The 14,621-nt window shown below is 43.2% G+C and overlaps 2 protein-coding genes across 2 annotated transcripts in view; one reads left to right on the plus strand and one right to left on the minus strand.

Annotated features, from left to right (window-relative positions):
* stx1b (syntaxin 1B) overlaps positions 1-7,282 on the plus strand; it is a 68,148-nt gene extending 60,866 nt beyond the window's left edge. The window contains exon 10 of the mRNA XM_012856608.3: positions 152-7,282. Within this exon, the coding sequence (XP_012712062.1) occupies positions 152-232 (81 nt within the window). The 3' untranslated portion in view covers positions 233-7,282. The remainder of the gene's footprint in view (positions 1-151) is intronic.
* Positions 7,283-13,346: 6,064 nt separating this feature from the next.
* si:dkey-89b17.4 (zinc finger protein 646) overlaps positions 13,347-14,621 on the minus strand; it is a 26,173-nt gene continuing 24,898 nt past the window's right edge. Inside the window, exon 5 of the transcript XR_004933032.1 lies at positions 13,347-14,601. The gene's annotated coding sequence lies outside the window, so the exon portion shown is untranslated. The remainder of the gene's footprint in view (positions 14,602-14,621) is intronic.

Here is a 14,621-nt window from a genome sequence, read left to right on the forward strand (position 1 = left end):
AAATGTCAATGCTATAGATTTTGAATCGCGAAGGACAAATAAAAAAAAACAAAGTAGCATTAAAAGCTTCTGCTAATGAAAAATGTGTTGCATCAGTAATCTATCCTTCCCTCGTTATTCATCAGTGTGTTTTCCTACTGTCGCCCTGCAGAAGAAGATTATGATCATCGTCTGCTGCGTCATCCTCGGCGTAGTCCTGGCGTCAACCATTGGCGGCACACTGGGCTTCTAAGACGTTCCTCCACCTGCTGCCATGATGACTGATGCCGACCGACTGACCGACAGACAGCAGAGAAAAGAAACAGCAACGACAACACAAAAACTTGAAACACAAATGCAAGACCGACAACCAATCAGCTAGGAAGAGATAATCCAATCACAGATATGAGGAAACACCACGGGTTTGGGCGGGGTACAAAAAAGCAAAGAAGAAAACACAGTAACACCACATTATAGGTGACTTATCCACACAACGTATACAAGCGAGGGGAAAATAAACCTATTTATGTAAATGTATTGAACATATGAAGCAACACGTGGGTTAGCTACCTGTAAAAAATGATAACCTATAATATGACATTTACTGTTTGTTTTGGCTGTTTTCTTATGTGTTAACGTTTTTTGTTTTCGTTTTTCGGGAGTCTCCGAGGACAGTGACGGCTGCTGGGTGGGAGTTCTGTGGGAAAAAAATCTGTCATCTGGGTTCCTCACGTTCATTTCAGGAAAAAACAAACAAACACAAAAAAAAAAAACGGCTAATATATTGATGTAGAAAAACCATTTCAGATGTTTCAGAAGGGAGGGTTCTAGAACTTGGGCGGATCCGTATGACGTTCATTTGGGAAGGGGCCTCAAACGTCGTGCCTCGTCGTCAGCCCAGCTGCCTCTTTAGTCCACCTCTCATTGGCTGCTTTGTCCCATCATTCACCTTGGTCAGCCTGTTACCGTAGACCGATTAGATCGTGATAGGCACCCTGAGGTGCTTTCACAGCCAGCTGACTGGTTGGGGAAACACTGCGTTGATAAGGGGGAGGTCAGAATCCCCAGATTGTTGTATCAATCCAACCAAAGAACTGGGGAGGGAGGGCCTCTGATCATCCTGGTTACTCTGGTTAGCCACCCTGTGCGACACGGAGATAATTGATGGACAGGTGAATGGTGGGAGGATGTGGGGTAGGAGGCTTCAAACGGGGGTGGGGGGAGAAGGACAGTTAATCTATGCAGTTTAGATACAAGAAAGACGACTTGTCCCGCCTACCAACACTAAGAAAGCCAATGAGAATTTTGCCTTCAAGTTAAAATCCTGATGGCGGCAGGGGCGTCATCCTCAAGCTATTCTTCTGGTAGATTCTACGAAAAAAAAAAAAGTTAAAGGAAACACATGAAAGCCAGCTAAGAAGCGAAACAAGTTACCTGAGTGTGGCGACGGTCCCGTGGCTGTTTCGTGTTTTGATGGCGAGCGTTTGTTGCTTTTGTCGTGCTGCTGTTCCGGTGCGTGTGTGATGTATCTTGTGCTGTATCTGCTTAACATTGTGTTAACGTTGAGTTTGTGCGATCTGACGTGTCTCCGGCGTGTTTGTGTTGGAAAGTTGTGATGTTTCGGTTGCCACACGTGAGGGAATTCCTGTAGATAATGTGAAAGGTACATCACACCTCTCTGCATAGACAGGATGCACCGTTCGACTCTTTTTAGCCTTCTTCTAGGAAGTCCTGGGATAATAATAGTAGGGAGGCGTCTAGCCAAATGTTCTCAGGAAGGTGGATCAACATGACACACATTCATTCCCAACCTGAACATGTCATATATGTTTAACTTCTGACGTAGAAAGGCCCCATGAATGTTGTGTTACTGCCAGTTTTTGGATTAGTCTTAACTGCTTTGCATGTTGTAGAATTAGCTTGTGTTTGTGTAGGTTGTGTAGAAGCTTAATGAAGATTTGTTGTCTGTTTTCTAGTTACTTTTCTCTGAAAAACTCTGGAAGGCATTTATGGTGTCCAGCGCAGTGTTGTGAAACAGATATCATAAAATTCAACCATGGGTTTGTGGCTACTGGCAAATTTGTAATAAAATACATTTTTAATTATTAAAAGCTAATTATAGCCAGTCATAGAACAATCCTTGATATTCTGGAACCTTTCTAGCTGCTATCAACCTATTTCTACCATATCTGGAAGCTAACTGTAGCTAATCATAGGCTAATTCTAATTTAAAGGATAGTTACATGCAGAAATATTACATTTTACAACATAAACAGTATTTAAGTCTTCTTTACAATTAAATATTTTTTTATTGCGTCCTGTTCTCAGCGACTAACTATTAGCCTGAATCATAAACCAAAATTATGCTAAATTGGAAGCTAATTCTAGTTAATATGAAGGATAATGCTAACTATAGAGTAATTTTAGCTAATCGTTTAAAAATTCTTGCTAATCTATAGAAATAAATGTAACGTGAAAAACAGTTTTACACTTTTAAATCACCTGAAGTAAAATTTTGTGACTTTAAGCTGGTTTTTAGACTCTGATAGCGTTAGCAACCTAAGCCAAATTTGGATGCTAACTTAATGGAATCGCTAGCTAACTGTTACGTAGTGCTGAACTCAACGCAGCTATCTGGGACAAACTGTTACAATAATAGGAATATAAATGCTGTAGTCTACATTCTGTTTGCAGTCTGGGGTTTACTGAAAGGGTAACGCAGTGATCCGTAGCGGGCAAAAAGCTGAAAATGACCGAACACACGGTGCATTTTACAGAACAACGCCGTCTCATTGCAACTCATGAAAATGTTAACTGCATATGTTGTAAACCTGAAACATTTGACAGATTTACCCAGATTATACCAAGGCTGGGCCGTTTAAAGAAAAGCGCTAACCCTGATAAAGACATCGGTTAGCCTCGTAGAATATAAGGAAAGCTTTTACTCTGATGTTACTTTGGGATTTTCATCAAGAAAACATCTAAGGAGTTGTTGGAAGCAGAGACGCAGGACTTTCTGCTTTGCTCTGGGCCAGATACCAACGGTTTAGGCTGAACTTTTTATAATACAATATTTGAAACGTTTCTGTGTCTCTTAGGAAAATTGTGAAGTGTTCATAATTTGACAATAATTGCTGGGCGACGTTTGAGGCTTTGAGGAGGAAAGCGCTCAGGCTCTGTGATACGGAGGCTAATGAACTTCTGTTGAGGCCTACGCTGGATGAGAAACCACCTGAAGATTCCTCTGCACTCTCTGCCGGAGAAATGTTTCATTTAACAGAGATAGTCATTGTTTGGTGTAAAACGTGCATTTTCTTGAGATGTAGAAGTTAGCATTAGATGTCTGTGATGCGCTTGGTGTTTTAGCTTCAGGTTTGGAGAAGATTGGGCTTCATTTATTTTTATTCTTAGGTTTAAATAAACCAAAACTGTTGTGTTCACCAAAGTTTCACCTCCACAACTCCTCCCAGCAGCAAAACCCAACAAATCTCTCTTCAAACTGTCTGTAGATTCAGGATGAATGGAATCTTTTCTCAGCTGCTGTAGTGTTTTCTGTTTTTAGTGGTTTCCAACGTTTAGAAGAAGTGTGAACTAAAGTGCATTTAGTGACTTAGCGAGGCAAAATGTCATTGTAACCTCACACATCTGATTTTTTTAAATGTTAGCCAGCTGCGCTTTCCTTCATTCAGCGCCGTGGACTTGTAGAGAACTGACGGTTGTCCTGGCGGCGTCAGAGTCGTTGGCGGTGATTGAGGTGGATGAACGTGTGCGGTGTAAGGATGGCGTCAAAAGCACCAGCCAGTTTATTGACAATGACGTTGCTTTTTGTGTGTATTTTCTGTAAAGTTCCTGTTTCATCCATCAGGCCCCTTGAAACCCATCAAACCATGAAGACGTTACCGGTATAATTTGGTGAGGGTCAGTTTGTCCGAGTGTTCGGCCCTCCCTAGTCCTCCTGTCTTGTGTTGTAGTCGTTTGGTTGTATAAAAAGACGGCAACGAGCGCTGGGAGTCTGACCTTCCCCATCCATCCTGCTGTGTGTAATAATTATAACGATGATTATAAAAAAGGCATGCAAAAGCGTTGTGGAGTTTGCATGAAGGTGTTTTTGTACCCCACCCCGCCCTCCTTATCATGCACTTTACCATTCATCGGACCTGTTTGATTAGCACATGAGCTACAAGCTACAAACTGTTAATAATTAATCTGCGTTTCAGTATTTCTGTTAAACGCCTTTTGTTAAAATATAATTTGAGTGTTTTGTTTAAATGTGAAAGGCTTAACTCCCGCCAGCTGTGGTCATTCAGGTCTGTCTGAACTTCTCGCTGGACTTCACCTCGCCTTTTCCCGCTGGGCTTGTTTACTCCACACATGGTTTGCTGAGAATTCGGCTGTAGGGAAACCGATCTGTGTGCGTGTGCAGCATGTTTCCCTTCGTCTTCGGTGAAGACGGCACGTTTGTGAGCGTGTGTTGGCAGCACGGGTTCGTTTAGACGCGCGACGCGTCAGCTTGCAGTCCACTGGGTTGCAGCTGTTTTCACAAATTGCAAAAAAATAAAAAATTGCAACTAAGAGGACCAGAGCCCTTAATGTACGCAATGTTCACTCTTTGTTTAATTCAAGCCAAAGCCTTTTCCCTCCCACTCGTGTTCTCAAAATATCCCGCTAAAATCGAAGAGCACAAAGCAAGTCAAGTTTACACCGAGATGTTCCTCACAAAGATACAAGACCTAAAAAAAAATAAAAAAACGCAAATATAAAAATAAAAGCCTGCCCTGAAGCCCACCCCCACCACCAGCCCTCACTGCATGTTGGTCTTTCTGTCCGTCAATCAGTTGATCCAAACAACGTCTGCCTCCAGCTTCCCTTTCTCCTTTCTCCTGTAGATGCCAGTTTGTGGTCTGATTAGTGGAAAAATATGGCACATAATCATAACTGGAGACAACGGTGGTGCTTTCTTCTTCTATTTAATAACTGCTTTTGTTCTTGCTGTTTTGGTGTCATTTTTGTTTTTTTTCTGTACAGCTGGTTTATCAGTCCTCTTCACACTTCCGGATCAACGCGCAGCTGCAGGTTGGAGATTCTTCCAGGAAGGAAATTTACTCCCCTCCAGGAAAAAGATGAATTATTTAAATACATGCAGATTATTATTATTATTATTATTATTGGGATATGTTCGTGTAACAATTCCTGGTAAGAGATGCAGAGATTAAATTCAAACTTTATTCCAGAACATCTAACAAAAGGGCCAGCTTTCTGTTGCTTTAAGGCTGAAAACTTGAGTTGTAGAAACCAGTTTTCAGTTCTGCCAATCCAAGGTCCCTCCTAAGCCTCCTAACTGTTAACACTGCAGAACATTTAGGCAGAACAGGAATGGAGCTTGGACTGTCGGGGTGAAGGGCTCTGCAGATAGACGTTCCTGGAAACGGGTCTCGTCTCTACCTGACGTGAGATTACTGCCATTGATAAACACGGATTTAAGCTGTGTTCACACGCGCACTTTAGTCTCAGAACCATGCAGATTATCGCAGTTGATTCAGACATCTGCAACAATCAGATTCAAACTTTTTTCAGGGGATTTCCCTCTGAACAAAACCTGGGAATGACTCCGATAGAGAACTTTGAGACAAAAATTAGAACATTTAGATATTCCTGCTCCCACAGACCAACAGCGAGCGTTTGTCCGGGGTGTGACAAAGGACTGCAGCCTCGTCAACCAATATATAAACAATAATATATAAATATATTCATGTAAATCTTACACCAACATACTGCGTTTGTATGACCGTATGTACATGGCCACGTGCCATTAGTGCTTCTGTGGGCTGTGTACAGTTTCCGTCAGAGCAGGACACAAACGAGCAGGAAACAAATCATCCTGAGAGGGTTTGGCCTCCAAAGATCGACTCTGTTAGCGAAATAATCTGCCGTGTTTCTTCACACACGCAATAAACAGTTGTTGTCCTTTTAGTTTCCGGTGACACAAGTTACTTTTTCCCGCCTTTTCTTTTTTTTTAATTGAACCAAGTCCCTCAAGCTGATGGTTTTTGTCTTCCTGAGACAATTATCTGAAACCAAACCCGTTGCGTGTCCTGCTCTGATAACATGAAAATGTCTTTGTTCTTGTTGCAGTGACAGCTGTGACTTGTTCTGAACTGATTTGATTTTTTTATGCTTGATCCAAATGTCTCTTTGCTCTCTTCACCAAACGAGACAGTATTTGGTTTATCAGTGTTTATTTTTCCTGAGTGGGAGGAGTTAGGGGAGGGGTCACATAGATAGACCACACCCACACAGTCCCTGCCATATTAAGAAATACATTTAAAAAACATTATTATTATTGTTGTTGTTATTATAATTCTAATCATAAAAGGCTAATAAAATGCAGTAAAAGATTTGCAGAAACCCAGAAGGAGAGTGAACGGCTTCACAAAAAGTGATCAAACAAACAGAAAAACTTTAAAAGAGGGAGGTCGCCACAATTCCATGATCGCAATGATTTAAAGAAGTACAAAAGGAGTTATGTTATCATAAATAATAGTAGTAATATTGAATATTGAATGCTCGCAATTTTGTCAAAATGAAACTGGAAACTTTGTGTTCTGTAATTATTGTAAATAACTTCAAAGAGAGAAAAAATGACTTGCATGTCTATGTATAAATCTACTGAGATATTTATTCCCGTCAAAGTTGACAAGCACTTCGATCTCTGTCCTTTTTTGCTGCTTTTGTTCCCCGGACGTCGCATGTCCTCGCCCCCCCCCTTCCCCCCCGGTCTCCATCCCTGTGGATGGGAGACGGCAGCAGAGAGACGGAGTCCTGTACCTTCCATTGTCGTCGTTTGCCGCCATGCTTGGTGCAGATGCTGCGTTCACACCGCCGAGTTTCGTGATGTGAACGCAGCCACACCTCCATCCATAACCCCAGACCCAGAGGCTCCGCCCACTGGCTCCTCTGATGAAAGTGCTTCCCTCCATATTAGGAAACGTAACCCCGCCTCCAGGGCTTTAGAAGCCACGCCCCTGGTCACTCTGGAAGACCTCCATGTGATCGCCATCTCTCTTGTTTGTTGTCGTCTCTCAGCCACACCTCAACCAACCTCCGTCTCCCACCAGCATTTAGCCTCACTACCCAACGCTTAGTCCAACAACTTCACAGCCATATCCAGAACACAAGTGCCCAGATAGTCTACCGACTAAAGGTCAGCTGGATTAGTATCAGCCACTCTGAGATACCACCAGCTATGATTATTGGTGGTGGTGAGACCCATCGACTGTAAAGAAAAAGCACACGTCCATCAGTTGAGAACATCCTACGTAATCGATCCATTGGATGGAGTTTCTTGCTGATCTTCTTCCTGGTCTTCATGCTCTTTCCAACCAAACAAATATCAGAGCGCTCCCTTCTCCGTAGATTAAAAACTAGATTTAAACCCTGAGTTTCAGTCCTCCGGGCGTTCCTGGACTGCCACCACAGTCTTCCTGCTGCCCCGTGTTTTATTCCCAGCTAAGTCCCCAGAGGAGATTGTAGCTCGGGTTCCTCGAAGACGTCAAACGTCGAGCAGAGAAATCCAGAGGACAAGCGGCGGTGTTTTGACTTTAATGTGGTCAGGACGTTTGACAGCTTCGAGCACCGCGGTCCTGCCAGAGTCTCCACCTAACTCCAGGCCCGGTCTCCAGCCTCACACAGGCCTTTCGTAACAAAGCGTGCAATATTCAGAGAAACAAGGGCTGTCTTTATCATGCAGAGGTGACCAGGCCGGCCCACGAGCTCGCTCTCTCCTTCACACAATCCCACCTGAGACACGCCATCAGCCCTGCTTTTTAGGCAGACGCATGCTAATTCTGGGTTGGGGGGGGGGGGGGGCAGAGAAGAGATGGAGATGCAAAGTCAGAATATCGTAGAAAAAAGCCAATGGCACAGAAAGAGGACAGTGACGTCGCCCTTTGCACGCAACTTTGACCGGAAATGCAACTTGTGTCCCGTTTTTTTTGTGTGTGTGTATGTGTGCGTAGCGTAATGTAAAGCGATCTGTCCCCCCCCCCCCCCCCCCCCCTCCCCCCCCCCCCCCCCCTCCTCCCCCTCTCTCTCGTACTGCTGTTGGCTGTTCTGTTTAGTTCATGTGACGTGCCAGTATTCCCCTCCCCCCCTTCTTTACTTCCCCAACCTCCCACCCCAACCCCCCCCCCCCCCCTCTCCAACCTCTCCACCCTCTGCTCTCCCCCCTCCTCCCCCCCAGCCTCGACCTTCCTCTCTTCATGGATCTTTAAGATGACAACTCTATGCAGATGCTGTCTTTTATAAGTGTGTCAAAATTTTAATTTAAAACAAAAACTAAAAAAAAACAAAACCCTGACAGACATATTGAGATGAAACAAAAAAATTAATAAAGAAAAGGATTGTTCAGTGTACTCTGTGGTGTCATGGGATCGTTATTGCTTTGCGTCTTCTTGTCTCAAACCTTCATCCATGTTGTTCTCTTAGCAGGAAACCAAAGCATTTAAATGTCATAAATGCAGATTTACCCTGGAGGGGGGGGGGGGGGGGGTGGATGGATGGATGGATGGATGGATGGATGGATGGATGGATGGATGGAAAGATGGATGGATGGATGCATGGATGGATGGATGGATGGGTGGATGGATGGATGGATGACGGATGGATGGATGGATGGATGGATGGCAGGAAGGTGTGAGGGAGGAAAAGTCCATATTTCCAAGAGGACGGAGATTCATGCTAATCAGCAGAGGTCTCAGGACAGAACCTTGAGGAACTCCAGAATCCAATATTAAACCAAACTGATGAAAACTTTGACAGAAATATCAGATTAGAATCAGAATCAGGGTTTTATTTGGCAGATATATGTGCATATATGAGGAATTTGACTCCTCATGGACTACTTTTCAACAAATCGATGTGGTAAATCGATGATGTTACTTTAGCCCCGTCCGCTGAGAAACGTCTCAGGTTTCTGTGGAGATTTTATTGTCTGTGGGCAGGAGATACAGCTACAGCTGCTGGTTTTCACCTCAAAGCGTCATACAGGTGAGTAGCTGAATCACAAACATCCTCTGAATAGACCTGTTTCAGTCGCATTTCAATTCAATTTTATTTATATAGCGCCAATTCACATGTCATTTCAAGTCTCTTTCCAAAGTCAGACTCCATCAGATCCTCCAGGTTGGTGAGAAAGTTTCCTCTCTAAGGAAACCCAGCAGGTTGCATCAAGTCTCTCCAAGCAGCATTCACTCCTCCTGAAAGAGCGTAGAGCCACAGTGGACAGTCGTCTGCATTGTTGATGGCTTTGCAGCAATCCCTCATACTGAGCATGCATGAAGCGACAGTGGAGAGGAAAACTCCCCTTTAACAGGGAGGAGAACCTCCAGCAGAACCAGAACCAGGCTCAGTGTGAACGCTCATCTGCCTCCACCCACTGGGGCTTAGAGAAGACAGAGCAGAGACACAGAAAGCTCAGAAGCTCACATTGACCCAGGAGTACTTTCTATGTTAGAGAAGACAGAGCAGAGACACAGAAAGCTCAGAAGCTCACATTGACCCAGGAGTACTTTCTATGTTAGAGAAGACAGAGCAGAGACACAGAAAGCACAGAAGCTCACATTGACCCAGGAGTACTTTCTATGCTAGAGAAGACAGAGCAGAGACACAGAAAGCTCAGAAGCTCACATTGACCCAGGAGTACTTTCTATGCTAGAGAAGACAGAGCAGAGACACAGAAAGCTCAGAAGCTCACATTGACCCAGGAGTACTTTCTATGTTAGAGAAGACAGAGCAGAGACACAGAAAGCACAGAAGCTCACATTGACCCAGGAGTACTTTCTATGCTAGAGAAGACAGAGCAGAGACACAGAAAGCTCAGAAGCTCACATTGACCCAGGAGTACTTTCTATGGTAGATGGTAATAGAGGATGATCTGCCTCCACCCACTGGGGGTCCTGTTGTGTTAGCTGCCTACCTTTACCTAACGCATTCACTGCCTGGCAGAACAGAATGACTTTAGACACGCTCTTAGTTTAAAAGTGTTTCTGCACGGTTTGGTGACACCGGCTGTATATTCATTCTCCATGTGGGTCTGTGACAAAGGCTGGAATGTATGACTGCAACGACAAATAAAGATTTCCTCTTCTTCTTCTTTAAAGGTCTACATTTCCCAAGATGTCTTCCCCCCTTTTTTAATAATTTCCTTAATAAGTAATCTGGAATGACCACTGAAGAATGTTGTGGTGGATCATCTTTCAGTTCCTCCCTGATGTTAGTTAACGCTTCTTCATCATCCCGTCTTCTCTGTTCATCCTTCTAATGTTTTCTTTACAATAAACAAATTCACTTTTGCTCAGATTCAGATCAGATTCACTTCACCACACTCAAGTTTGCTAACTTTCTGTCACACTTGGTTCCTGGGGATTTTATTACCAAATTAATAGTTTAGTGGTCCCATTTACCAGCTCCCTCAGTTTTATACGTAGAAAGCTTTCTCTTATTTAGATTTAATAAAGTTTCTTTGGGGAAAGGTTATGTAAGGAGATTACTCCCCAGACCCCTTCTGCTATTTAACCTGCTGATTAATAATTTGAAATTATCTCTGTACTTATAATTAATGTGAAGCTCACTTGTTTCGATTCAATATTTCAACCTAAATATTTATTTATTTAATATTTTCAAAGTTGATCCCATATTACCATTTATTCTGAATAGTCATAGTTGACCTTTATTCCTCTTTTAATAGTTTAGATTTCAGTACTTGTTCCCAGATAATTACCTGCATTTATCATTGACATTTCTCTCCAGGATTTATTTCTGTGTGAATTTTAAGCTTTAGATTTTTAAGCCTTTTAGTTTTATGTGTTGTGTTTTAGTCTGGGGGTGTTAAAATGATTCTGTTTTAATAATTAATTTAAAATTGCTCCTAAGTTTACTTCATAAGATTTACTGGCGCTAACTAAATACCCAGAAAGTAAACAAAGTTTGGTATTTCTCAGATTGTAAGCTACAACTCCTAAAAAACTAATGATTCCTCTGCACTCCAACCATGGAGACCCCCGGGTCCGTGTCACATTTATCAGTCTTGTTACGTTTGGTCTCAGTCTGTCCCTGATGTTACTGCACAAATCTCACGGGCCTCAGGGTATAAATAAAATGGTGTTTATGTATTACTTTGAGTAACACTGTATCCATGTTTAGCGTATATAATATCATATATTACATCTGTTATTCAGAAAGATTAAACAATTAACTAATTAATGGTACATTTTTGATTAATTGTGATGATTTTTTTCTTAATAATTCTGCATCTTCAAACAACCCAAAAGTGCATGTTTACAGTCAGCAATGAAAATGTGACAAAGGGAGGCCGATGTCCTGCTTGTTATATTTTACTGATTTATTAAGCAACACGTTTTTCTGCCTCTCTGACTGTGAATGAGAAGAAATGTACGGATCTGAAGGACCCCAGTTTAGCTCTACATCCTATTGATCTAAGGACCAGATATTTTCACATCATGATGAAAATCCAGCTGGAAGCTCCCAGAGAGGGTTCCTACTGTTTTCTGTCATTGCCAGAGCTTTTAGATTCACCTGTAGCTCAGGTGAAAGTCCTTCAGCTGCTTTGATGATCCTGGTGATGCTCGTTAGGGTAAACCTCTCCTTCATGTTTTCCTGGGTGAATATAAATGATCACAGTCAGAAAAGAAGCAGCTTTTACAGCTCAGTAGGTCCTTTCTGCACAAGCATAGCAACATGGGCTGATCCAACGGAGACTGAAGGGGTCGGCCGTGACACACATTACAATACGCATCCTGATGGCATTTTAGCAAAAGCAATTTAATCAAAAACATATTTAATGTGCGCAAATAAGTAATAACTGTACTAACCGTACATGTACGGGGAGTTTTATGGGGCCCCAGGTAACCGTCTAGTGTTGCCTAATGATAAGTCAGCCCCTGGTCACAGTCTAACCGGTTCTCTGCCAGTCGTAGCTGTTGGCTGAGCTCTTTTACATCTGCTAGACCTGAAAACTGGATCAGAGTTTATCTGCTTCACTGTGTTTCTCTCCTAGACACCTGGAGCTAGGCTCCCATCACCCTCTACCATAGAAAGTACTCCTGGGTCAATGTGAGCTTCTGAGCTTTCTGTGTCTCTGCTCTGTCTTCTCTAACATAGAAAGTACTCCTGGGTCAATGTGAGCTTCTGAGCTTTCTGCGTCTCTGCTCTGTCTTCTCTAACATAGAAAGTACTCCTGGGTCAATGTGAGCTTCTGTGCTTTCTGTGTCTCTGCTCTGTCTTCTCTAACATAGAAAGTACTCCTGGGTCAATGTGAGCTTCTGAGCTTTCTGTGTCTCTGCTCTGTCTTCTCTAAGCCCCAGTGGGTGGAGGCAGATGAGCGTTCACACTGAGCCTGGTTCTGGTTCTGCTGGAGGTTCTCCTCCCTGTTAAAGGGGAGTTTTCCTCTCCACTGTCGCTTCATGCATGCTCAGTATGAGGGATTGCTGCAAAGCCATCAACAATGCAGACGACTGTCCACTGTGGCTCTACGCTCTTTCAGGAGGAGTAAATGCTGCTTGGAGAGACTTGATGCAACCTGCTGGGTTTCCTTAGAGAGGAAACTTTCTCACCAACCTGGAGGATCTGAACCTGACTGCGTTGTTTAACTACAGGAATCAATCGGGATGGACATCATAGACTTTAAATGTCTTTATATGGGTACATTGAATTAGCTAAGTTTTATGCAATAATTTTGCGTTATGGCATTTGTTCTGAACTGAACATTCCCTCCAGAACCATCCTGACCTCTGATTCCTTTCCTTCTGACGTAAACCAGCTGCCGGACTGGACCGACTCTCTGGAACCAAAAAGTGAGGAAAGCATGAACCATGTAAGGAGAGCCAGAAGTACCACAATCAAACAAATACTTTTTCTATATATTTAAATCATTATATTCAATCTATAAATATATTGTTACCTAGAGTAACTTAAATGTGTGAATACTTTAGTAAATGTGCTTAGAGCCATGGGTAATTTTTATTAGGATTTATATAATTTTGTCTTTGAGCTCATTAACAGGCTCTGACACCTGATTGGTTACACTGCAAAGCCACTTTAGACCAATCAATCTTGCATGCAGCAGTTAACCCCACCCCCTGAAAGAAAGAAATAATTTGCTGTAACGTGGGAGAAGGAAATAATTACTGAAATAACTGAAAATAAAGCTTTATTTTCCTATGACAAAGTTAAAGAATTCCTTCCAACTAAATAAAAAAATGCTTCATTGAATTGTGACACTTGTGGCCTTCCGTACATCCCGGAGTTCCACCCCTGCTCTCTGACAGAAGAATCAGACTCAGCAACTGGGATTTTATTTTTCTCATCTATTTATTTTCAGTACTCAGCAGTAAGGGTTATAGTATATGGACAAGTTCTCTGTTAAGAAATGAATTATCAAAACATAGTTTATAAAAGTGTATAGTAAGCATTACATCATATATACGCATGAAAACAAAGTTAGAGCTTCAAACGGAGGATAACAGCTGCTCCAGACTTTCTTCTTCTCTAATCTACAGAAAATGCAGGCAGGAAGTGTCGGAGGAGGACAGACGGCGGATAGACGGGGAATATTTCTGTGTTCTAGATCACACGGACTCCTACAGCACTTGACGGTCACTGCACGGCTTTCACTTTATTTTTATTCTTTTTTTTTTTTTTTTTTTTTTGACTAGCACCGGTGCTCCTCAACACGCTGACAGACACACAGGCTTCCAACAGTTAAATAAGGAAACGGGAAAGAAACACCAATAAATACAGGAAGTGGGACAGAGCCGGGACGTCCCGCTGACTCGGTCAGGAAGTCCGTACGGAAGCAGAGAGTCGGCACGACGTCACGGGGTGAAGAAGGCAGGGTCCGGAGGGTCCGGATGGATCCGGAGGGTCCGGATGGGTCCGGATGGGTCCGGATGGGTCCGTCAGCTCCGAGCAGAGGGGTGCTTCACATCGACACGGCTCTAAACTCACATCCTAAACACTAGGCGGTCCGATACAAGAGTTAATCATCAATAATCAGCTTCATATAAATAAATGAGTTACTACGGGATCTGCTTCCTTCTTACAAAACTGCAGATACAGCGAGTACGACACACACAGTCCTCCCGGCTGGGTCAGGGCAGTCCGGGAGCCGGATCAGGGCCGGGTTCTGTTCAGGTCCAGGATCAGAGTGGGATCAGTTCTGAGCTGGTTCTGGTTCACACACATGGACTCCTGCAGGAACCAGTCAGTTATTGAACAAAGAAACTAAAGTCGACCGCTTGCTGGTTCTCCTAGTAAAACGCGGCTCAGTTCTGATGAAGTTCTGTTGGTTTTTTTCAGCAGATGAGTGAAATAAGAGGGTTACTGAAGCTGTTCCCATCAGACCCCTGCCTGTGGCCAGCAGGTGGCGCTGTGGACTGCATCAGTCACTGATTGGCTGATAGATCATGTGATCAGTCAGGTGACGAGTGCGTTTCTGGCCTCAGATCCGGTCAGAAAAGTTCAGAGTTTATGAGTTTGTGATGAAACCTCCTGAGCCTGAGACTGGAAACCAAACCTGGATCAGATGTCAACGTTTGGGACAAGAACCTTTGGAACCAAAACCGTCT

This window comes from Fundulus heteroclitus, chromosome 16 (genome assembly GCF_011125445.2).
Source record: "Fundulus heteroclitus isolate FHET01 chromosome 16, MU-UCD_Fhet_4.1, whole genome shotgun sequence".
Taxonomy (NCBI): domain Eukaryota; kingdom Metazoa; phylum Chordata; class Actinopteri; order Cyprinodontiformes; family Fundulidae; genus Fundulus; species Fundulus heteroclitus.